This window comes from Harpia harpyja, chromosome 16, assembly GCF_026419915.1.
Source record: "Harpia harpyja isolate bHarHar1 chromosome 16, bHarHar1 primary haplotype, whole genome shotgun sequence".
NCBI lineage: Eukaryota > Metazoa > Chordata > Aves > Accipitriformes > Accipitridae > Harpia > Harpia harpyja.
The window spans coordinates 19641601-19666975 of record NC_068955.1 but is presented as its reverse complement, the minus strand read 5'-3'; the positions used below and the strand labels follow the sequence as shown (position 1 = coordinate 19666975).

General features: G+C 38.3%; 1 protein-coding gene and 1 long non-coding RNA gene across 3 annotated transcripts in view; one reads left to right on the top strand and one right to left on the bottom strand.

Moving 5' to 3' along the window:
• Positions 1–1786: 1786 nt before the first annotated feature.
• LOC128152386 (uncharacterized) lies at positions 1787–23095 on the bottom strand. Its single transcript, XR_008238645.1, has 3 exons — positions 22987–23095; positions 21550–21654; positions 1787–2097 (listed from the first exon to the last, which is right to left on the bottom strand). It is a non-coding gene; the product is annotated as an uncharacterized LOC128152386 (long non-coding RNA).
• PDE3B (phosphodiesterase 3B) overlaps positions 22231–25375 on the top strand; it is a 95659-nt gene continuing 92514 nt past the window's right edge. The window contains exon 1 of one of the 2 annotated variants that reach the window (XM_052810599.1): positions 22231–23578. In XM_052810599.1, the coding sequence (XP_052666559.1) occupies positions 22538–23578 (1041 nt within the window). In that variant the 5' untranslated portion in view covers positions 22231–22537. The remainder of the gene's footprint in view (positions 23579–25375) is intronic. The other variant, XM_052810598.1, reaches the window with a different exon arrangement.

The window sequence follows — 25375 nt, the reverse complement described above, 5'->3', positions numbered from 1 at the left end:
TAAACAGACTAAATTATCTAACTTGTTTTGTTATTTTCAAGCTTTCTGATTAATAAAAATTCACTTGATCTGAAATAACTTCCTTTCTTCAACATTGTTTGTTGTGCACTGAAACAGGATATATAAACATTTTATTAAGTGAGCTGAACAGCTTTCAAGTTTCACTGAACTTTCAGTAAATATTCCCGTAGTCTCTGCTATAATGTCCTTCTGTAATAACTTCCTACAGCAATAAGGGAATCCCTGAAGATCCGTTTACTCCACCTACACTAACAGAACAATAGACAGATATTTCCTCTCTTTTGGCAAAAGCATGTTAGTTTTGATAGAATGCTAAGCTATGCCAAGACTCTCTATTGTTCTGTATACATAGAGCAAGTAATGTTAGGAACCACGATATTAGTGATAAAAAGGCAGGATTTGTAAAACTTCACATAGAAAATCGGTAAAAGCTGTATAACTGAAGAACTTTTGGAAGCTATATGAACTATTGTATAGGTTTATTAAATAACAACTTAAGTATTTTCCTGAGTAATCTTTTTTCCTTCATTACATGGATAGAAAAATATATTCAAAACCAAACTAAGCAGATGTCCAGCTATTAAAAATTTATTCTAAACCAAACTGATTCACATCATGTGAGAGCAGGAAAGGTGGCATGGAATGGAGTTCCAGCTGCTCTCCAGTGCTCCAGGCAGCACAACTGTTACCGTATTCCCAAGGCAGCAGCACAAGAGGATGTCAGAGGCAGGAATAATCTCTAGAAAGGGGAAACGCTTACCGTGGAAGGAAGTCATTCACTTCCCTCTGGATGCTCCTTTTGCCCTTCAGGCTCAGTATGAGCCCTCTATAGGCAGGGCTTAAAGCCAGTGGGTTTGTAATGTATTTCTGATTACATCTCAGTGTGTTGGTGTTAAAAAGCACCCAACCTATTCCCCATTGACGTATTTGAACCAAGAGTGTAATACTTAAATACAAAATGAGAGAAAGGAATGAACGAGGCAAAATCAAATAGCTCTTTTTCAGATAACAAAGGCATCAGTCAGAAAGGAAGCATTTTACATAATATTTTGCCCAAATATGGTAGTTACTGAAATTAGTGAGGTTAGTGGTTTGTCAGTCATCCAAAGTTGCTTGAAAATTTGAATGAAGGCCTTAAAAAAAAGTTTCGCTAAAATGTAAGTGATGCGTAAGCATTATGTTGACCTCTGCACCTGAGAAAATGTCACCCTCGCTGTATTTAATGGTGGTACAGTGGCCTGCATGAAATGATCTGACAGTTTTAGACAGCTTCATAGGAGATAAAAATCCACATGACAAAAGGCTATGGTAACACAGATGTAGTTGATAGACACAGCAGAAAAAACAGTGCTGAGTGACCAAGATGGTTAAACTGCTGTTTTCTCCAAGCTACGTTATAAGACACATCGATGAGGCAACATGGGACACAACTTCACATTGATTTTGCCACTGCTGTATCTGATCCATTATTAAATATCTCCAAAACTATCCCAATTATCCATATCACAGGTATTAATTTTATAATACTAAAAGCTACAGCAAAGTGCATCAAACATTTTCTTTGGTAGCAGTCCTAACACCACTATTAAGATATGCTTGCATAGGTCTATAGAAGGTTTGAATTAATAGAAAAAGAGGATTAAAGAAATACAAATTTAATTGTAGAGAAAAAAGTGAATGACAAGCAGCAATCAACATATTACATCAAGAAATCACAATATAAAAGACTACAGGACTGAAAAGTAAAACTGAACCTATCCTCACATTTAAATAATCTACTTATAAAACATCTGTGTTAGGAGAAAATAGTATTTTCTTACTTTTAGTTTCACTGTTGGCAACCTGATAATCAAATCACTTCAGAGAAATGAATACACAATTGATAGCGCTACGAAAACATGTTCAATGCCCAGTAATGGCCAAATTAAATGTTAGGAATTATTAGGAAGGAGAACAAAACATGAAGCATTACTATGCCACTGTATAAATCCATACTGCATCTGACACCATTCAGACTTGAATACTGGCTGTGATTCCTGTTTCCCACCTTAAAACGATGTGGCAGTACTGAAGGCACTGGGAAAAGTGGAAAGAATGATTCAAATTATGGAATAGCTTCATATAAAGAGTGACAGTAAAAAGTAGAAGTCTGCAGTCTAAATAACAGATAAACAAGGAAAGGTGATGAATGCTTGTCATATCACAACTGGCACAGAGATGCTGAATATATATGATGCTTCTCTCCATCCTCCAGCACTGGTATTGGGTGTCATTAACAGCAGCAGGTTCAAGCAAAGACAAGGCGGTACTTCCTGAGACATGTCATACCTGTGCTGTGGAAGCCTTTGCACCTGAACACATAGTGGTCTTTTGGTCATGTGTTGAGAGAGCAACTGGACAAATTCACGGACAAAACAACTTTTCAAGCCACCTTACAATACTGCCAATACAATGTTTGAACTAAGTGCAGCAGTGAAAATATAGCTAACCTAAAACATGCATATACAGTCTCAAGAGAAATTAATGATACTATTTTGTTTTATGTTATGTTTCCAGCATAGTTATAAACAGCATCTGACATCTGAGCGATACAGGCATTGCTCTGCAGAGATTAATACACAAGAACTAAAAGGCAAGGCCATTATGCCTCCTCTTCTGCTGATTCACTAGAGGAAGCAACATTCCACTAAGTCCCCTTTTGGGACACCACTCACCGTCAATTCACATTAACCACTGTGATGCTGTGTACTATACTCCTGTAGTTGTATGGAGTTTTTCTGGTAAAAGATTGGCTCCACTGGAGTCAGTGGTAACACTCCAGGGACTGCATGTTTTGTGCTACCTAGGCACAGCAGATTGCAAAAGAAGAAGAAAGAAACCTCTGTTGTGCCAGAGTAAGAGATGGACTGAATGAAGGCAGCGTCTCCATCCCCTTGGAGAAGGGGAAGGACAGGTCCCAGGGAGATCTCAGAGCCACTCCTGTCAGATGGACAAGTGGTTACTCACAAATAGCAGTGCTGTTACTGTTGAGCAAGTAGGAATGGGTATATTACTGTAACATTCAAATACCTTACTTTAATTTCTTTGGCTTGTATTTCATGACTCATGCAGTATAGCTTCCTGCAATAAGTAGCTGTTTATGTGTAAGAATAAAAGTATTATCAATCAATCTCCATCTTCCTCAAATTAAAAAAAAAAATCCGTTGCTTAGTATCTAGCAATTGTTGGGAGTTTGACTGTTACTATTGGGAGAAAGAAGTGCTCAATATTAGCCTCAGGAGACTTGAAGGTACTATTTGTGCTAAAGAGGAAGGATGAAGGAAAGCTCACCAGCCAAGGAAAAGTCAGACTGCTCCTAGAATAGGTGGCATAGGCGAGAACATGTGGTAACAAAAAGTGAGCTGCATTAGGTAAGTAACTCTGAAAGGTTTTATAACAATGCTATCCCTACTTAAATGAAATGGGGGACACTGTAAGAAACTAAGGACAGCAAAAGCCTGAGGCAGAAAGAATTTAAATGGTACAGTTAGCTCCCTTTTTTGTATTGTATGGTGAATGTCCATTTGATGATCAATCATCTAGGCCAACATGAGAGGGGGTAGGTACCTTCTTCTGGAACAGAGTACAAGACTCTCTTAAAAATGATAATCAGGAAAAAGAACTACAGAAGAGAAACCTTAGAACAGTGGTGTTCTTCCTTCCCCTCTTAAAACAAACAAACAAAACCCCCAAACACCACAAAATTGTTTTCTTGTCCACTGTAGTCCACAAATACTGGAGGGCAGAAATGGCAATCAATGACATTTGTTTCAGAAGACCCTTCAATTTGATATGCTTTATTTACTTGGACTACATTTACACCTAATTTAGTCTCAAGTCACCATGGCTGATAATCCCTTCACATTAAGTGCCTCTTACACTTCTCAAGCCACTGATTTGTGTCTTTTGATTTTAATGCCACAAACCTGGATCTTAATCTCTAAAATAAAACTGGGTTTAAATAATGGCCCAAACACCCTTATTCCACACTGACATACACACAAACATTTCAGCTTCGTGTACATGGGTTGGTTTCATCAAAGTAAGATTACTTAAGATTAGATTAAATTGGATATTGTCATAATACATTCAGGACTGAAGAGTTTGACTAAGATTTTTTGATAATGTGAACAATCTATATTTGGCTTTAATGCAGGTAATAAATTTACTTCGTTAATGGATATTTTATAAGGTGAAAAGATTACTGAATTGTATGCATTCGTGTACGACACTGGTCGCATTTGATAACATTTTCATCAACTAGGTTAAGACTGAGGGCAAAAATTTGACAGCTGCTATAAACATACATACTTGGCTTTAGAATCATTTAAAGATGATCTCAGAAGTGCTCACAAGAAAAAAAAATCTATTGTTTTGTATTTAGTACTCTAAATAGGAAAAAATAACTTGTCTATAAATGATGCCAAATTCCTTTCCTATTCTTCTGCAAGTTCTCAGTAGAGGTGCAGACATTTCTTTCTCCATGACAGCCTTGCTTTCATGTTGCCAAAGGCATTTTTTAACATTTTTTAAACTACTGACCAATTTAAAACACTGGAATATTTTTTCATGAAAAATGTTAACTACAAAAATTTTTAAAGTCTATTCCTAATTTTTTTAAATCCATAGCTTTTGTGAACTGACATAATTTGTCCTTTTCGGGACAGGCCTTCGGGGCAACGAACCTTGTTTGATTGTCAAAGCTGGCTGGGAAAGACCAGGCCACGCTGAAAGCAGGCTAAAATAATCCCTGTGGACAGAGCACTGCAGAAAAGAGTCTGCCTCTTTCTGTCCTGTCTTGGAACAAACAAGGGGCACAAGGTTCAACACAGTAGAGCTGTTGTAGCATATCCTTGTCATGGAAATAGTTTATATTTCTAAGAAAACAAAAATACGTTTAGAGAGAAATTCACATGGATATGATTGCTAGTTATTTCTCGCACCTGAAATTTATTTCTTTGTTCTGAGTGAGGAAGAGTTTCTGTATAATATACATTAATTGTACAAGAAAAATATATTTTGAGTTGTAAATCGCTTGCTAGCCTAGAAGTTATGATTTAAACAGTGTACATAGTATTGTCTGAGTCATCAAAAGATAACTGAAGAACTATAATCATAATTTATGGGAGTATTATGAAATATATTATTGGAGTTTTATGAAAATCTGTTAAGCTTTTTATTTCAGTGAAAGAGAATGGCAGTTATTATTTTAAGGTTCTGAGGAAAAAGATCAATTTCAGTCTGCATATAGCTGCATAAACTCTTTCAAATACATTAATTACTACTGTTGATTCATATTGTTGGAATTATTTGTGACTGAGTATACCTGAATCAAAACCAAAGCATCATCAAACATTCAGCAATGGATATATAACATTTTGAGACAGACATCTGTGAATGATCCACAAGTTCATGAATGAATACTATATCGGTTATATTAGTGATGAAATTTTTCAAAATTTCTACCTATGAAAGAATTAAGTATAATTGTCAGCACAGATTGGAAATAAGAGATAGAGTGATACAGAAATAAAACCTTTGTAATCCATGAGACCACTAATGGATCCCATTTCCTTGCAACAGACATTATTGTCATATTAAATTAATGGCTAGACAAAGTATTACCTTCTTAGTTATGCATTTATATTCCATAAATATTTTATAATGAGTACTTATATGTAGATCACACAATAAAATTTTCAATGTTTTTGCCACATCTATTATTGCCAAAAATTTCTGCTTGAAAAATGGAAATACATTCACATACAGAAATATATTTGCCAGGGGCTATTAAACAAAGTACTTCAAAAAAAAAAAACCCCACCAGAAAGAGAGAAGACCCTAGGAAGGACTTACTATGCCTGGCAAGACATTGAGGATTTCTGTGACACCTCTTTACAGGCATTTTCAAGTTCTATGGGAGTGTTGAACTTACTGTAATAGTCAGTTACTGTTTAGGCAACAATTTCGGTATTTGGGACCACACTTTTCAAAAAGTCACTCAGTCCATTCTTAGCAGAGATTCAGTTTTTGATTAGGAGACTACAATACAGAATTAATATGCAGGAAAAAATAGATGTTCAAGTAAGCTTTAGTGTTAAAAAGTCTTGCTGTCATCAGCCAGGTTTTTTTTACTGCTTGCCAAGCTCCTAATTTTGCTAAACAGATTTTAACAGCTTTGCTGTCATGCATATTCCTGTTTTCATAGTACAAATTTTATTTGGCACTGCTGTATTTATTGCATATATTCCTAAACTAACAATGCAAGCAGAAATCTAAGACTGTCCTGACAAATGTGAGAGAGCTTCTGGCAGCGTAATGTCCATTGTCTGCAATCGTTCTGACAGATCACTGAGCTCAGTGTATCATACATGCTTAAATTATGAACAAATTCCAATGGTGTAAGGATAATTCTAAATCCAGAGTATTTGGCGCAACCCTTGGCTTCTAAGCCTGGTCCATGGAAGGATTCAGTGATGGGCCTGAAGGGCTCTAAATTAATTCCAGACCGCCTCGATATAACCCTGCCTTGAAACTAGCTAGTCAGTATCGAAAAATCTCTGCAGTAGTTATTAGCATATCGCTATAGTCAACACATCTGCACATCTGTTTTTGATTTTAAGAAGTATATATCAAATAAATTTGTGACTACAGATGTCTCATTCGCAACTGATTCTGTGGCACCAAAATATCTTTAAGCTGTGTTTATCACATCATTAAATGAACAGGAATAATAATTCTTCAGACAAAAGGTATTACCAAATGGAAGATTTCATACTTGGAATGGGGTGGGGTGGGGGGAAGACTAGAGAGAGCATGAAATCAGAAGACTATCTTGTATTTGTATAGACCCTTTCAACTGTGCTATAATAATTAATACAAACAGGAAGATATTTTCCAGGTTGGAAATTGAATATGTACCTCAGGATTTTGAAAAGTGACCAGTGATAGAAGCTGTCAATTTTTTGTTATGCAACTTGAAATGCATTAAGGCAATACAATTACCAGAAAGCCCTGGGTACCTCCTTGTTTCATAGCAAGCAGCAAATATGAATGGATTTGTATTTCTTTTTAAGATTGTGCAAAATCACGTAGGTGAAAGTTACAAAATAAGCTACTCTCAAACTGAATGCTCCTTTTATTAAATTCTGTATTCTCACTATTAACTTTACACAATACTCAGCACACATTATTTAGATGAGTTTCAGACAAAAATAGTCTTCTTGCCACTAAAGCAAAACATGAAGTTAATTTCTTCAGGATCTTATGCAAAACCCACTTACACAATGTAATTTGACATGTGCCCTGATACTGACTGCTTCCTTATCAAGAATTACCAATCTTCACCCAGGTATATGGCTTGCCCTTTTATAATGTAGCTTTCTACTGAAGTGATATCAATATGTATTTCTAATGCAAATCAGACTCATTAAACATTTCTTCAGAATATATTCAACCTGAGTTTTAAAATCGAGTTTCTGAGTTACAATCTTCACATCATCATCAATGATTTTTTCACTGACTTCAGTATAGCCACAGTTTTACTTAGATCTTGAACATGTAGTTGGTACTGTCAAATTTAAATCAAATTAAGAAAGTATATAAAATATAGTTTATTTCTGCTTTTATTGAAAACTGGTGGGTATGTGTGTATATCTCCAAATTTCATATCATACCATTTGCCTTGCAAATTTAAAGGACTAATCTAGATACTGGGTGTCAGCCTGCAGCAACATACTTGTGAATGGTCTTCCGGGTTTTGGCCCAAATCTGATTAGCCACAGAGAAGGAAAGAAATTAAAAAAATGTAACAGGAAATGACAGAGCAACAACTTTATTATGCACATTTGTATTTTTACAAAATGTTTTAATAATACAGCATTGTGCAACTGTAGCATACAAGTAAAATGATAGCACTACTTCATTGCTTATGAGTGGTTTACCTCTCCTTCAAGAGACTTTTGAGCATTGGTATCAAATTGGCCAACTCTCTCTGGTTTCCAGCCAGGGCTGAACTCATTATACAATCACTTCTACGAAGTGAAGTGAGCGTGAATTTCACAGAATGTTTCTCAGCTCAGGAGATGTCATTTCTTAAGTTGCACCGCTGCACATATGCATATCACCATTTTAAGGTCTTTTTTTTAAATAGTTGGTAACAGTTTTAATATGTATCTATCTTTGCATGTGATCTTCTTCCATACTTTTTCTTTCTTAATGCATACCTCTTTCCAAGATTAGTGCAAGTTATGAAGGACCTGTGATGAACATTCACAAGCACTTCAAAGCTCAAGTACCATTTCTGACCACTCAAAAAGTGTTCATAAACAGAGGAAACGACTATGATATTCAGATCCTACTTGAAAACTAGTACATAAAGGAGAAGAAAATATTAACAAACCCTTCAAGATACAATTACTATAGTATCAACAAAACCAAAGAAGCCACCAGCCTGGTAGTGCAGTGCTGAAACAGCTGTCAAATAGATTGAGCTGATAGAGGAACCCAGCGCCATCCAGGAAATAGAGCAGAATTCCAGACAAGGAGTCCAAGGAAAGGAAAATTGGCTTTTCTGTGTATCACATGGCAAATTAAGTCTACTTGGCCAAATAAATTAATTATTTATCTATTAATAAGGGTATTTTTCTGAAAGGAAAAAAATTCTCTAGGCATTTAAAAAAAAAAGGACTTCAGGAATGAAGTTGAACGGAGAAGTTCAACAGAAAAGTTGAAATTATGTCAGATCTGCCTTCTGTTCATCTTTAGCTATCAGAATGATCATCATTATCCTATTTATTTTTCAAAACAACTCTGAAGGTTAGAAAACACATGCATGGTTGACATGCATGCATCTGTCTCCTTTAACAGTTGATTACAAAAGGGTCTGGAAGACACTCTGGAGTAAAAAGGATGGCATTTCCTATTCAGGTCCATGGGAAGAATAGGTCTTTGTTAACCACATGCTTGTAGAAAAGTGTCCAGAACATTGTCATGGACCTTCTGCTTGTGATATGGATGCTTGAAATGACCTAATCTGTTTTCCAGCTCATTCAAGAACCTAGGCAGATTGCTAGCAGAAACATCTGATACCTGATATACTATACTTCTGGGGACGACAGCATACCTCCTTCCGATCTCAAGTCACCCAAGGACAACTTCTAGCCAAGAAAGCAAGCATCTGTTACAAAGACCTGGAAGAATGGGTAATTACAAGAACATCCTAATAGTAATGTTGCTCAGACTCAGCAACAAAAAGTCTATACTTCAAAAAAAGGGGCAAACTTCACTAAACAACCAGTACAAGAGTAACCTATTTCCTACCACTTCTGCTTGCTTCTGGTACGATGTTCCAGCTCACACCCCTTGTGGTCTGTAATGCTCCTTTGGAATGGATGCTAAAGAATCTCTTTCTTTATAATTGTTTTATTCTCCCAGGAAACACAGAAGCCAAGAAAATTGCCTAAGAAATAAGGAGGAGGTGAAAGCACAGACTGCTGTCCCTGCTGCGTCAAGTGAGGCTTGCAGGATTGTTCTAGATGACATATGACCCTCAATAATTGGAGTGTCAAACTTCTGGCAAAAATCTTCGGGCAGTAATCTGATAAAGGTCACCAGATGGCCAAAGATCTTGCGGATATAGTTTGAGAAGCACACAAGGTAGTTCCAAATATGGAATTGAAGCGAGGCTGAAGAGTCCACTCTTCTATGGACCACAAGTAACTCAGGAGTTCTTTGAAAAGTAGCCTTGGAAAGTACTTCTGAAGCACCGAGTGGAGGTCAAGATCTAGACCACAGTGAGATCTTTTCCTTAAGACCATGAGAATATGACAATAGCCTGTGTTAGGGCTCTCTGGAAAACAGGTAAGGTGATGCTGCAGGTCTGACAAGATTCTCCAATTGCCACAATGGTCATGGAGCTGACCCAGTATTAAGGTCTTGCTTGGGAATCAGAGGGTCCCATGTATGGGGTTTTGTCTTTGGAGTACAGCTCTTTCCCATCCTGACTGAAACACAGTGTTCAAAAGCAATTCTCGAGTTGTGATGAAGGGATAATAAGCTATTTTGATGCTACTTGGTTCTGAAGAACCCACAAACCTAATTAACAAATACTCCTGAAGCTAGTGCTAATGATCTTAGTGGGCAAAAAGACAAAGTTGCCCAGGAATATGGGCTACCAAAGCAATGGGAATGATTACCTGATATTAAGAAACAATTACCAAGATCAATGCACCTCTCAAAACCCCAAAGCAGAACCTAAACAAAGTAGAATAAAAATACCAGCAGCAGCTAAAACTCTCTCAGCTGTAAAAATACTGAAAAAGTTTCGAAGTTGGGAGTCAGCTTTCCACACACCACAGGTACTGTATCAAATGAGGAATCATTTTGATTCAGTAGACATTTAAGAGCAACTGAGTAGAAAGAGGATTGTGCTTATCATCACACTGACATTATGCAGGGGATTGATACTTGTGCATGCTCCTCCTGCTATCAGTAAGATTATCTGACCTATAGCGCTAGGTACAGATATGTTCTCAGTGTGAACGTAAACACAGGTCAGCTGATAAACAGAATATTGAATCCTTGCCTAATTCAAACAAAGTACGTTTAGCTTACTATTAATCATCAAGGAAGCTATTTAAGAAAGCTAGCCCTTAGAGAGTCCCATAGCCTGTCTATATGGAAAAAAGGAGGGGAAAAATGGTGGAAAAGGAAAAAGAAGGGGAGAAAAGGGGAAAAAAGGTGGGGAAGGAGGAAAAACAGATGACAGATCTCTTATCAGAAGAAATGGCTTTCAACTCTTGGAACATACTGTTTGCATTCCATGTCTAAAAAATTTACATTTGCATTTGTGAACTATGTTCAGTGATTAAGTAATTAACAATACATGGAAAGTACCTGATTCTGTTGGTTAAGGCTCATGCAAGTTAAATTTCTGCAAGTCATTTTGTCATTTAAGACTAACTTTCCAAGTAACTAGGAAAGCACAGTCTGACTTCACAAACATCTTATAAAATGTCATGTCCATTTATCAGAATAGTTTAAATATGTTTCAGATTAACACAAACAGAAAACAAATATGCTTGTGCATACTGCTCTGGCAATTGGAATCTTATTACCTTACATATAGGAAAATAAACTATTATATACTCATTTTGTTTATGTCCCAAGTCAATATATTTCTATATCTGCTATAAAAACAAAGGCTTTTAGCTAGACCTCTCAGAAGCATGATCCTGTTTATAGATCATTATTGCCTAAAGCCTCACTATAAAAAAATATATACTAAAGCAGCATTCCTGCCTATCCTCTCAAAGGCTCTTTTATTTTGCTGGGCAGTGTACAGGATCATGCCTCTCAACTCAAAACCTGACAATTCCTTAGTTATTTTAATTTACATGCCAGATAAATATATTTTACAGCAATCCATTGTTTTTCTATTCAGAAATATGTTAACTGCACCATTAGATTTGGTACAGACCTATTTGTTTAGGAGACCTGGCTGGGGAAGTAACTAAATAGGACACATCCCAGGATTTCAGTTAACACCACAACTGCCCCATGTACATTTTAACAATTCCTAAACTACAAAGTATATAAATTGAGTCTGGAAAATGGTTATCTTTTTTCTGTAATATATCAGAAAGCATTGAAAGTTTAACTAAACATTTCCTTGAAACTAGAATGCTGTTTTCCTTCTTCCCTCCACCCCTTTCAGAACTTTCATGAAAAATGCATCAATTGTGGGAAGGGGACGTGTCAATAAATAAAAGCAAAACTAAATTTATCTGTAAAGGATAGATTCCTCACTTTCAGCATTAAAGAAAGCAAACATGCCAAGTAGGTAATATTTTAACAAATAGGGCTATTTAAGAAACTTCACAGTAAGTAATCAAGGCCAAAACTGAAGAACATAAGATCTTGTTTAAATCCAACCTTTAACAATACTACCTAACATCTGATGTTCACTTTTTAATATAAAAGTGCCTCAGAATTAACAGCAGCAATTTGAATACATGATATAAGCAACTTCAGTTAAAGTATGTCACTCAGCTTCTTTGGTATTTGGCTAAAGCCCTGGTACATAGCTTTTTTGTAATTTTTATATATCAGATAATGAAAGCAGCGTGTAGTGTTTTAAATCCCAAAGGTTGCATGCATCTAGGAGACCTACATTTAGGAAACTACTACATTGCAATAAGCCTTATAATAATCATGTATTAAAAAAAAAAGTGGCCAGGAATCACAAACTTTCAAACCATTATCAAGCACACATTGGTACTAAGCAGTAATTATTATGAATTTTAGAGTCTTTGTAATTAGCAGCAGTCACAGCAAAACAGATTATAAATCAGCAAATTTTACAAATCAGCAAGTATGTAAACAATAATAAAGGATAATACAGGTACATGTTCACTTCATTTACTAATTGTACTGTTCACTATGCTTTTTTCTCTAGCAATATATTGGCATAATATTCACATCTAATAAACATTCTAATTCTAGTAAAGAAGACATTTTGAATATAGCAATACAAGTAATCAAGTAAACAGCACTGCAGTTTGTTGTAGATCAGCGCTAGTGAATACTGTATTAGTGAACTTTATTATGTGATATCTATTCCTCTTGAAAAAAAATTATTCGAATGCTAAGTAAATAAAAAGCTCTGTAACTCAGTTCATGGTCAAAGTTACCCTAATAGTTATTAACAAAGCAAGATACATGCATTTCATGTAACTTGCAATTGATACAACATTTCTTCCAAATGTAATTAAAATTCCATCAAGGTTGAACTAGACAGATTTTTAGGTCTCAAAAAACCCTCAAGATTTTTTGTCCATGCTTCCATAAACTCTTACATAATTTAAATAATCACAACAGGAGCCATTATGGAATGGTATAGATGATATTCCAAGTACATGATCAGTAAGAGATCAGTTAATGATGTAAACTTAGACGTAGTTCTTCACTGATACAGTATTTGAGTTTGTTATATTAAGCATCAGTCATTGCTACCCAGTTATTACTAATTGAGCATAAATGCAAAGATATCATAATATAAACTTCTGGGTTTCATTAATCAGCTCTGGTAAAACCTATTTCTGTGTCCAGTTCACTCTCTTTCAAGGTCCTTTCCTCTCAGGTTGTTGTTAATTCAAACACAAAAACTCTAAAGCAACGAAAGAACCCTTCTAAATGTGTTGCTTTTGTTATTGCGGGTCAATTATTATTCTTTCATTGCAAGAAAGATCCAACAGGTGCAACTGGCCGATTCTTTCTACATCATTACTTTGTACCCCAGCGTGCTGGATACGTTTTAGCTCTAAATAAGCACATAAAATTTAATCAACTGAAGTTAACACACTCGCATTATCTAGATTCAGAATTTGTAAAATTTCCATAGCATTTTTGCTTATGTAGTCAATTCAGATATGCTGTTAACAATAGAGGAGAAAGGCTTTTTATGATGGACTAGTCTTTCCTGCTTGGGTAAACCCCACAGAGATTAGCATGATTTTCTAAAAGATCCTATTTATTCTTACTCATAAAGAATATCACCTGACAAAAAAGAACATCTTGGAAATATTTAAATACATTTTCACATCCAACTGTTCTTCCTCCTCTTAGTTTAACATCATGCCTAAAGGTAGTAAGCGCTAGTTTTGAGCACAAAAATAGCCAAGTTAAATGATCAAGCCACTTACCTGTTACTCGATCTTGTGAAACTGCTGTCTGCTTTACCTACATTTGTTTGCCTTTGACAACTAAATACAATCCCTCTATGTTTGTAAATAATCATGATATATCATTATACCATACAGAGGAGACAAAAGCAGCAACCCATCTGAGTTACAAAAACATTTCAAGTCTTTAGTTAGTGCGCAGTTTCTGATGTGGTAAATTCAGACTTTGAGTTGTCTTAAGCCCAAAGCATGCAATGGGTACCGCTTGCAATAAACTGTGAATGGTGAAAGGGAGTGGGACCTTCAACTAAGATGCTAAGAGCAGGCCAAAAAACTACTGCAATTGTACGCAGTATTGATTATGAATGCTAAACAGTCCTATTGCATTATATGAGGAAGAAAAGCAACTTTTAGCTAAATAAGTAGACTTAAATAGGAAAGATTACCGAGACAAGTTGTTTGAAATTGGAACACTTTCACTGCATGTCATGACTTCCTGGACAACACAGAAGGCTCCCGTTATGTATGATGAACCACTTGGTCTTAACTATTAATAAAAATAAAATTAACTTAAGAAATGCTGGTGCCGTGCTTAGGTTTCAGAGGACAGACATAAACCACATAAATTTATCATTTTAAAATTAGACAATTTCTGTCTCCTACCACAATTTATTCCTGTCTGCTTTTTTACTCAGATGAATTCCTTCTGTGGTTAGAATGACAAATACTTCCACATGAATGAACTAATTAGCTTAATTGCATAATTTTGCTATTTTTTTAATCTCCTGTTGAATCTCCAGAAGAAATAGTTACTAAGTCACAATTACAGGATTCTGTTACATTTCTCATTTTGTAGTGGGGCGGGGAGTGGAGGGGAAGTTACATTTACATGTTTTGTTTTAGAGATTTGCTTAACATAGACTGTCTTATTAGACCATCATTACTCTGAATGCTAAAACCAAGATAATCTCCAAACATTTTAGAAGTCAAGATAATGATATATATTAGTTTATAATAATCTTTGAATGCTTAATATTCCAGATAATTTTTTTTATTCAAGAGGTAAGGTATTATACATATTTCCACATATTTTCTGTCAAAGCACTATTATTCAGACATCTGCAGCCTGATACTTCAAGTCAAAGGTTTCAGTTTTCTTTAATTATTAACAAAACAAATAGTGAGTATGTTAATACTATTTTCTTCTAGGTCCAAGCTTTTACAATACTTACCATAAGAAAGCATTAAGTGTGACGAACTTCTGAATACATTAAGGCCTATAAGGGTTTCATAGACATAACTGAATGAAATAATACAGCCAAACAAAGATCGAGATTATACTCAGGTTGAGGTTATACTCAAATTGAGATTTACTCAAGCATGTGACTTGAGACTATACTCAAGCATGTGCTGAAACACAGGCCAGACCCTGAAGAGGTATAACTCAGCACAATTTCTTTACTGGGTTGTTTTATGCCTGCTGACAATATAATGTAATTTTAGCAATGTAACAGAATTTAAATGAATGTTAATTAACAAGGACCTGTCTTAATGATTTAGGGTCAGTAAAATGGGTATCTGAAAGACATGGAAATGAGAGAAACTGACCAAATGATTCAGCTCACTTTTTTTTTTCCTTCCCCCTCTCCCTCCCAATAAATCACCTGACTTGGACCGATTTTCATCTTTTTCAGAATATATTTATGCATCTGATACTCATATGTTAAGTCAGACTTCTCTGAAAAACCAAACCAGCTCCCTAGTTAGATTTAATCTTTAGCACCATTAATAAGCAGAGTCCATAAAATGCCTCTATTTCAATTCAAGACAGAAATTTCAATTAGCAAGTTAAGGACTGAATTGCCATTGAAATATTAGCATGTATTCTTAAGTTTAATGCTATTTCACTGAAGGTGTAGATTTTATAATAAAACATGATTCAGCATAAAGCAAACTTTTTACAGAGAGATGCTACATATGAAGAAAGTCACCTATTTTCTCTTTTATTATTAGTCTTCAGTTTTGCTTACACCATAGGATAACAAATTGTACTTGAATAATCAGCTTTGAAAAAGTGAAATCTGGGAAAAATTTCACATTTGACAAATTCCTGCATTTTTATTGTCAAAAAATTAAACTATCCCACTATTCTCCAAATAAGCTCATGTAAAAAAATCAGTACAATATATAATTACACAGTTCTCTAATACCTTAAAGCCAGAATTCTGACAGCTATTTGTTGAACTTGATAGCCCATTATCTTTATTTTTATTAGAAATAAGCATCCAAATTCATGGTACCTTGGGGAAAAAATTCAGCCAAAGACATCCTCATTCATTTAAATGGGTAATTTCTGAATGACTTCTCAAATACTTTTTTTAAATGTATACATTATATATTGCATAAAAATGATATTTTTAAAAGTTATGCAATTCTATTAAAACTTTCCATAAAGCTAAGATGAAGTGTTAGGTTATTAATGTTATTTGAAGGAATATGCAGAGTATACGTGGCCTGGCTATTGAAATCACATCAGCATCAATAGATTCTGCTTGTAAAACATGAAAAATCATTGTCTATTGACAATTTCACCTTTAAAGTGAGAGTTAGGGTACGATCAAAATACATTTCAGCTGTAGAGGTGCACATCATTACATGCTTATCTGGAGATGCACATGTTGGTCCATTCCAGAAGAATCCAAGTTTGTTCAGATGAGGAGGCCAATTGCTTAGATTTAAAAAATACAGTAGTAGAAGCATCTGGATACAGTACAAGAAGCCAGTATGCTGCTGCTTCTTTTCATAAAAACAAAAATATGGGCACCAGAAAAAACTTGAGAGACCAGATAAAGATCTGTGTCCTTCCAGTTTCTAAAGAGTTAGTGTTTAATTAGGTTGATACAATATTTCTGCTACTCACTGACTGTTTGTCAAAGTTTGTTGCTGCTGAGCTACAGCTTGCATCATTGCACTGATACTTTCCTTCGCCAGAAATGGGAAAACTCATCTAACAATGGCATATCATAGCAGCTCCATCTTTCTAGTGCTATTGCCTATACTTTTTAAACTGACAAGTGCTATATCCACTAGAGACATCTTACTTTTTTCCACTACTCCATTCCAGTTTTCTTTGCCATGTGCCTGTTTTTGACAAATTAAACTAAAAGATGTAACTCGTAGTAGCTTGATTTTTGCTGCCACATGATGAAGACCAAAATGTTGCGACTTACCTTTGAAACTGACTGTTTTGCTTAATGCGGAATGCAACTGGATCTCTCTTTCCCACCCTTAGACATGACAAATACGTTAACACCACCTTATTGCAATTATACTGACATCATGCATAGTGAACAGGCTTGCACAAGAAGCTTCTTTTACCTGTATTTTTTAATTCCCTTAGTAACTACATCTCAGTATCCTTCAGTCGCTTGTTTCCATTATGTCTGGTTGCCTGTGAACCACCGCAGATGTCTCTAGGCTTTTAGCGCTGAAGACATACAAACATCTTAGCAGTTGATATCATAGCCTGCTTTTAAAGGATAGCACATTACACACAGATAAATATGAGATCATCCAAGCAGCTCTAGTTGCTAGCTGCAGTACATGTTTCTACAGTTTAGCAAACAGAGCAGCCATAGTGTTTGCTACAATATAAACTTAGAAAGATAACACATAATGCTGGTGTTTCTCCAAACATTCATTTAAGTTTGGTTAAGACTTTTGATTTCCCTAAGTGAACCACACTTGTATGGGTTTTCTGGAGGTGTAGTATTTCCTTTGTTTTTTAGATTGTTTGGGGTTTTTTTTGCTAACTGATTATAGCTGTAATAATGCCATTTCTTTATTCAAGGATCTGATGTAAAACTCATAACAAAGTTGAGGTACACACAGACAGTTACTGCCTGCATCATCTTAACTGTCTTTATATTAATTTGCAAATTAATTTCTCAAACTGTAATATTCAAAGAAAAAATAATCCAGAACATGGTATTCAGACATCAACTTCCTCATAGATATGAGTGAAAGAAAAGCAGCAAATGCAAGAGCTCCAACACATGATATGTCCTCTATTTCCACCTTTTTTTTTTTTTCCCCACATATGCTCTACACTACACCAGTATTCAGGTAGTAGAATATTGTTCCCTGAACAAGGCATCAATTTACCCATTCTTCAATCATACACAAGAATTTCTATGCAAATGATCCCAGATTACGATTAGAAAGCCAAGCTATTTAAAACTACGTAGCTGGTTTAAATTTATTTTGTTTTCAATTTCAAAGCATACTTTGTTTAAAGAACTTGATTAAATCTAAGTCCATTATTAAAAATGAATCTCAAATAGAACAAATGCATTTTGGCCAAGATAAAGTTCAGTCCTCAAGAAAGCCATCAACCATATCCAAGAATTTTGTCATAGAAATACACAAAGACGAGAATCTAGAAAGCACTGATGTGTCTCATAATTCCCTGAAATATTGCCCTGTGAAAGTTTCAAAGTTAGGCACCATATTGTTAATCTCTTTCCCCATGTAAAAAGGGCAAGGATTACAGTCAGAGCACAGTTACATACAATAATAATTAGATCTAATTATTATTACTTTGATGAATATAGTATGGAAGGCTTGAAGAGAAACTTTAAAGAGGACTTCCTAGAATTTGATTAACCTTTCTGTGCTGATACACGAGAAAGCACAAAATGGTTTTCTGATGTGGAGAGCCGGGCAACTGTGTCCAAAGTTATTAAACAGATGCAAAAGTTGTCCACATGGTGAGAAACTGATCAGAATCGCAGGACTAAATTAGGAAGGAATAATCAAATGTTTGTATTTGACGTGTCTGAAGAACAGGAGACAACAAAGGTACTTTGAGGTGAAAACCACGGCAATTTTGAAGAGAGCTGATCCCTGTGCATACCAAGATTACAGGGCACACAACAGCCAGGGCACTGACAATAAATAAATAAATAAATAAATAAATAAATTGGGCAGTGCAAACAGAAGGGAATGATTAAAACTTAGAAATATTCAAGTGGATGTGGTAAGATCTAGACGTGTTCTGGATGTGTGGGTCAAAGGAAGGAAACAGGCTAAAGAAGATGCCAAGATTACAGCCTGGAGTGAAGAAAGTCATGGTTATATTCTCTGTTCTTTCTAGTTATTCTGTTTTGGAACAGAGGACAGACAATGAAAACAGTAACTCAGCACTTTAAAATATTATAGCCCAATTTACCAAATAGCAACTGAAGACATCTGTTTGTATGTTGAGACTATAGTATCAATAGCCACAGTTACATAGGTGCAGTTATTCTATCATATGGTACCTTAAGAACCAACCAAAATCACTAAACTACCTATCTTGTTAGTGAAACTGGAAGATGACAACAAAAATACATTACCCTGAAATTAACTTATTCATTCCAATTTAAATGAAGCACTTTATATTTTTCTGTATTTGTTTAAGGAATAGTAAATGAAAAGATATTTCTTCATTTAAAAATTATTCTATCACAAGGAGAAATTTAGTTAACACTCTTCTAATTTATGATAGATGCTAAACTACTCAAACCAAGTTTTCCTTATTCTGAAATTGTTCATGATTAGATTGTAATCTCCTCAGGACAGGGGCCTGGAACATGCCAGGAAGAGTACTGTTAGGCAACAGAGATGCTACTAGAGAACAACTATATTCCCATTACATTTTGGAATGAATTGTGTATACATTTCTTCAGGGTGTTTTTGCACAGACATCCCACTGAAATAATAGCTAATTAATTCATTATAAATAATCTGAAAACAAAAAAGTAGTAAGGTGGTGAAGTATGCTGTTGATACTAAGTTACTGAGGGTAGTAAAAATAGAGCTGGCTGAGGGAATCTGCAAGCAGCCTCACAACCCTGATTGCACAGGCAGGTGAAATTTAATGTAGATAACCATAATGTAAACACAGAAAAAAATCCTATCCTTACCTATAAAACTATCTAGTGGATGTAGATGTTAACAGTCAGAAAATAGACCCTGGGATCTATATAGTTAATGCTATGAAAACAATGGTCAATGTTTGTTCAATGGCAAAGAGAACAACATTCAATAATGCTCAGTTTATCGGCTTTCTCACTTCCCTAACAAAGCAAAACAAATAAATGACAGGAATTATAAGGAAAGAACTAGATAATGACATGAAAACCATTATTTTGACTGCTCTTGCAACCTGAATACTGTGTGTAACTCCTGGTCTCCTCATCTCCAAAAGCATATAGTAGTGCTCAAAAAATAAAATAAAAAAAAGAGAGATTAATAGTAACGTGTGAAAAAATCAAATAGACTAAAACTCTTCAGCTTGGAAAATACAGGACTGAGGAAAGATATAAAATCATGAGTTGAAGACAGAAGGTGACTAGAGAGCAACTGTTCATTGTTTCTACCAAAATGAGATGAGTATCAACTAGGACAGATAGGAAACTTTAAATAAACAAAACCACATTTCACACAATGCGTAGTCAAGTTGCACTGAGCAAGGATCTCTTCCGGTAGTACACTGCAGATGCCAAAAGCCTATGTGGACTTAAAAAAAAATGATTGGGCAAATTTGTGGAATAGAAACCTACTGAGAACTGTTAAAAATAAGACACCACTTCTGATTCAGAAAGTGCTAAAGCCACAGATGGTTGCATTCAGGGTATTAAGGTATCATATGATGTCCTATCTCTGCACTCTTCCTTAGGCACTTTCTAGTGTCTGCCGCTACAGGCATATATACTCAAATATGATGTTTTAATGAAACTGCACTATTTATTTCTGGAATGTGTTTATTTCCTAGCTAAATTCAAGGGAATCGAAAAATAAAGGATATGCATAATAGCAAGATACATCTCAGCCTTGAAAACATTTACATATACACTTGATTGTGGTCCAATCGGTATCATTAACATACAAATAGATGTAAATGTAAGAATACAATCCCCAAAGGAACTTCACGTTTTCTCATTTGAAAACTTTTAAACACGGATTCTGTACCATCATATTGGTACTAAGTGTACCAAGTCAGGACAGAATTTTTTTCTTTTTGGGGAAAGAGTGTAGGAATATTTCTAACAGAGGAAGGTGTACTAGAGTATTAAAGTTCCATCAATTTGATCTGCCTTTTGAAAAACAAATCATTACTTATTTCCATTTTCTTACGTACAGAAGTTACTCTGTTTGTCACTGCATATTGTATTTTCTGTCAGTAATCATGCTGGATGATTTCTGCATATTGTCAACTTCTAGGCCCGTATCCTGCAACAGCACTTCCTGCTACACCACAGCTTCCCCAAAGCAACTGCTACTCGAGTGCTATTCAAATGTAGCAAATCACAAGCAACAGCACCAAGTCATTTCAAGAATTCCTTGTTTAAATAAGCAAGCAAAAGGCGCAATCATAGACTTACCTGATTTGATTTCTAAACCGATTTAAACAAGCAGTACAGTATTACGTAGAAACATGGCTCAAAGGACATTTACTTTTAAGTAACGAGGTAACTATGCACAGTTATAATTTCAAAAGTGCTAAGCAGTTACTCTTCCAGAAACAAACAAACGGGATGAATGAGCAAAGGCATTACTCAAAATCCCATCAGCTGCCTATTTTCACTTGCAGCACTCTAAACACTTTTTAATAGTCTGGTCCAAAATGATTATTTTGATCCATTCCAAAGAGATTAGCCGTGCAAATAATCAAACCCGGTCGAGCAATGTGGTCTAATCTTTAACTTAGTTAAGAAAGACTGGGGAAAAAAAAGCGTAGAAAATTACTCTAATCCATACTTACTTTTCAGGTGTTAAAAAAAAAAAAAGAGGGATAGTCCTTAAAGGGAAAATACTTCGATACTCTGTGTGTGCTTTAAAGCCCGTCCTAGCAACTCCTCCGTGGTATCTCAAAACAAAAAGACAAGATAAAACAGAAAGTTAAACCAGCTCAGCTGCTTCTGTCCCTCGACCGCTTGACCAGACGTCCCGTCCCGAGGGCGGTGCGCGGCCGCCTGGACTGGCAGGGCCCCGGCCCGCTCCCCACACGCTCCCCCGTGGGGGCGGCCGGCCGCCGCGCGGGAAATACACGGAATTTTTTTTTTTTTTTTAAAAGGTCTAATACACACGGAAAGCGCAGTTCCCTGGGACCCGGGCGCCGCGGGATTCCTCCGCTGGCTGCGGCGGGAGCCGCTCCGGGGGCGACCGGGACGCCGGAGCCGCAGCCGCAGCCCCGCCTGTCACCTCTGGGCCGGCGGCCGCCGGGCACGGGGCGGCGGGAAGGAGCCGGCGGCTCGCGCCGGGCGTGGAGCGCGAGCGCGCCTCCCCCGCCCCCGCTACCGTGCGGCCGTTAGCGCGTGGCAGTTAGCGCGCAACCGCTCCCGGGGCGCGTGCCGCCGCAGGGGCTTCCGCGCGCGCCGTGTGCAGCGGCGTGAGGGAAGCCGGGCGGGCGGGCCGCCGGGCGGGGGCTGTTCCTCGCCTCGCTCCCACCCCCGCCGGGGCTTCGCCGGCGGCCGCCGCTGCTGCCGGCGAGCGCTGGGAGGCGACGGCGAGTCCCTGCCGCCGGATCCGTTCGGGGAAAGCGAGCGAACGAACGAGCGAGCGAGACTTTTACCTTTTCTCTCTTTTCCCGTCTTTACCCACCATGCTGCGGACGCCGCTGCCCGCGGAGGAGAAGCGGCGGCTCAGCCCGGCGCCCTTCTCCTGAGGAGATGAGGGAGACGCGGCCGGGCCGGAGCTAGCGCGACCCGCGCCTCTCCCCCGTCCTCCCCTCTCCCGCGTCCCCGACCACCATGAGGGAAGAGAGAGAAGCCGCCGCCGCGGCCGCCTCCCACCACGGACCCAGCAAAGCCCCGCAGCACTGCCAGCAGCCGGACGGCGGCGGGGCGGCTGCCCCCCTGGCGCTCCCCGGCGGCGGCGGCAGCAGCAACCCGGAGAGCCTGCGGAACGGCTACGTGAAGAGCTGCGCGACCCCCCTGAGGCAGGACCCCCCGAAGAGCTTCCTCTCTCTGCTGCTGTTCCCTGCCGCCGCCGCCTCCTCCTCCTCCTCCCGGGCTCTGCTCAGCCTGGGCGCCCTGGCCGCCCTTGTCCTCTCGCTCCTGGCCTTTCACGGCCGGGGCAGCGCCGGGGGCCAGCAGGACGGGAGCAGCTGGCGCAGCCCCCGGCCGTTGCACGCCTTGCTGTGCCTGTCCCGCTGCCTCAGCCCCCTCTTCAGCATCGCCTGTGCCTTCTTCTTCCTCACCTGCTACTTGGCCCGCGGCAGGCGCGGAGAGCACGGCAGCGGCACGACCCGCTGGTGGCTGCTGGCGCTTCCCGTGTGCTGCTACTCGGGGGACTTCGTGGCGCTGCAGTGGCTGCTGCCCGCGGAGGGGCACGGAGAGGAGCCCCAGCCCCCCGCCGAGCCGCAGATGGTCCTGGGCAGGCTCCTGACGGTGCTGGGCTCGGTGGCAGCGCTGACCCTGCTGCAGAGCTCCCTGAAGTTGCGCCGGAGCCTCCTCGTCTTGGTCTTCTCCAGCCTGGTGTGGCTGGTGTCGCTCACCAGCCTTCACTCGCTCCCCCCAGCCCTCAGACCGCTGCTGGCCGGCTCGGTCGGGGTGGCAGGCTGCCTGCTGGCACTCTGTGGCGGGGAGCACGGCATCTTCTCGGCTCAGAGCCGAGGAGCGCACCACCAGCATCATCACCACCCACGGCTCCCCAGCGTGGAGGAAAAAGTGCCTGTGATCAGACCCAGGAGGAGATCTAGCTGCGTATCCTTAGGGGAGACTTCGGCCAGCTACTATGGCAGCTGCAAAATGTTTAGGAGACCCTCGTTGCCTTGCATTTCCAGAGAGCAGGTAGGTTTCTCCGAAACTGGAGGGAGAAACTTTGAGGAATGAGCGCCACTCACTTTTCCTAACTGCTGTATATGTCTGTGCGGGATGTCTGCTAACTGTCAAACTCCTGTTAGAGGAATGGAGGAAAGTGTTGGTCCCTTAGTGGGTTTCTCAAGTCGGTTCTGCAGAATCGATATAATCCTTTATGTCTGTATAGAAGCTAAATCATAATAATGTGTTTGTTATAGGGCAGAAGGCTCGCTCACTCTTCGTAGGATCTTAAATATTAATAAGTAGTTCTTATTGGTTAAAACAAAACCCCAAACCAAACATCTTCAGCCATCAGCTACCTTGTTATTTTGACTGTTTCTTTTCCAAAGCCCAACAACTCCTCCGCTTCTGGCAGACTTTACGAGAGAAAGAAACCACAGCTTTCTAGCTCCGCGGCACTTCTGGTTCTTCCCGCTTTCTATCGACAAAATGATTGCCAAGTGCTAAAGAAATATCGGGTTTTGAGGGGTATTATTTATCAAATGTTTGCGTTGTTTGAGTGGCAGCTGTCCTTCTACCTTGCAGATTACTATCTCTTGTTTCTCTCTCTCCCACTCATCCTCTCTTCCTCGCTCCACATAGGTTAACATTAGCTTTGGGTTGATGGGATTTAAGAAACTCCTTTTTACTGAAGAGAGAGCTGTACAGGAGAGTCTGGAGGCATGCCTGAAACGCTCAGTTTTATTCAATGGAGCTCTGTTGGTTTCTACCTCCCGGAAAACTTTTCAATGAGTCTTGTTTTTTGTAGCGCGAACCCCCCGGGGCGGGGGGAGTTTGTTTTTATTTGGGAACTTGCACGTGAGCTGCAGGAACATCGAGTTGTGTTGCCGGTGGAACTGGCCCGAGGCTGCGGCAAGTGGATTATCAGCCCGTTACGGGGGGGAGGATAAGGGCAGTGTATTAAATAAACGTGCAAGCGAACAGTTTCTGGGAAGTGATTGTTGCTGCAGGTTCCCCCATCTACTACTGTTGTGCCTGAAAGTCACGGATACCGAATGAAATTTTCTAATTTTGCTTTGACATGTATTCTGTAATGCACTTCTTGTGATTGACTGTGAAATAGGTCTGAGGAAATACGAGGTGAATCTGAAACGGTGGAGTAGTTTTCGAGCATTTCTTTCCCTGCCTTTGCACAACAGAATAGTACAGCGGTAATTGTTTTTGCATAAAAGGTTAAAATGCAAGTATGCTGTAACAGGCTTCAGGAATAGTCATTCAATAAGTTTCAAATTATCTAATGCATACTATGAAAGAAACATTAAAATATTGTACTAACAGTTAAGATATGTAGAGAATATTGTATAATAATTTACTTTCTCTGTTCCCTTCCGGATAGTAAATGCTCTCTTTTTCTGTCACATTTGTCTGCAGTACAGAAACCTCAGAAAATGTGGTTTCATTAACCTTTCTAGACGATAGAAGATATTTGTTCTTATGCAAGTTACTAAATGCTTCCTTTGATATTCGGCTCACTTCCTAAAGGCATGCACATATTTCAAGTTAAGGCATTTATTATTCTTTAAGTAACATCATAAATGTCAACCATAACTAAATATGTAGAATTTATTGGCAGTACTTAAATCATATGTGTTCATAATAAAATGTAACTGTTTGGTAGACTTCCAGAACGTGATATCTTTGTTATCACTGGAAGTGAACAGAAACAACAGAGATCTGAAGTTCTTTGTTTTCCTAAATAGTCTATTACACTTTACAATAAATATTTGTGCTTTATTAAGCACAGTTTAAATGGGATTCATAGATATA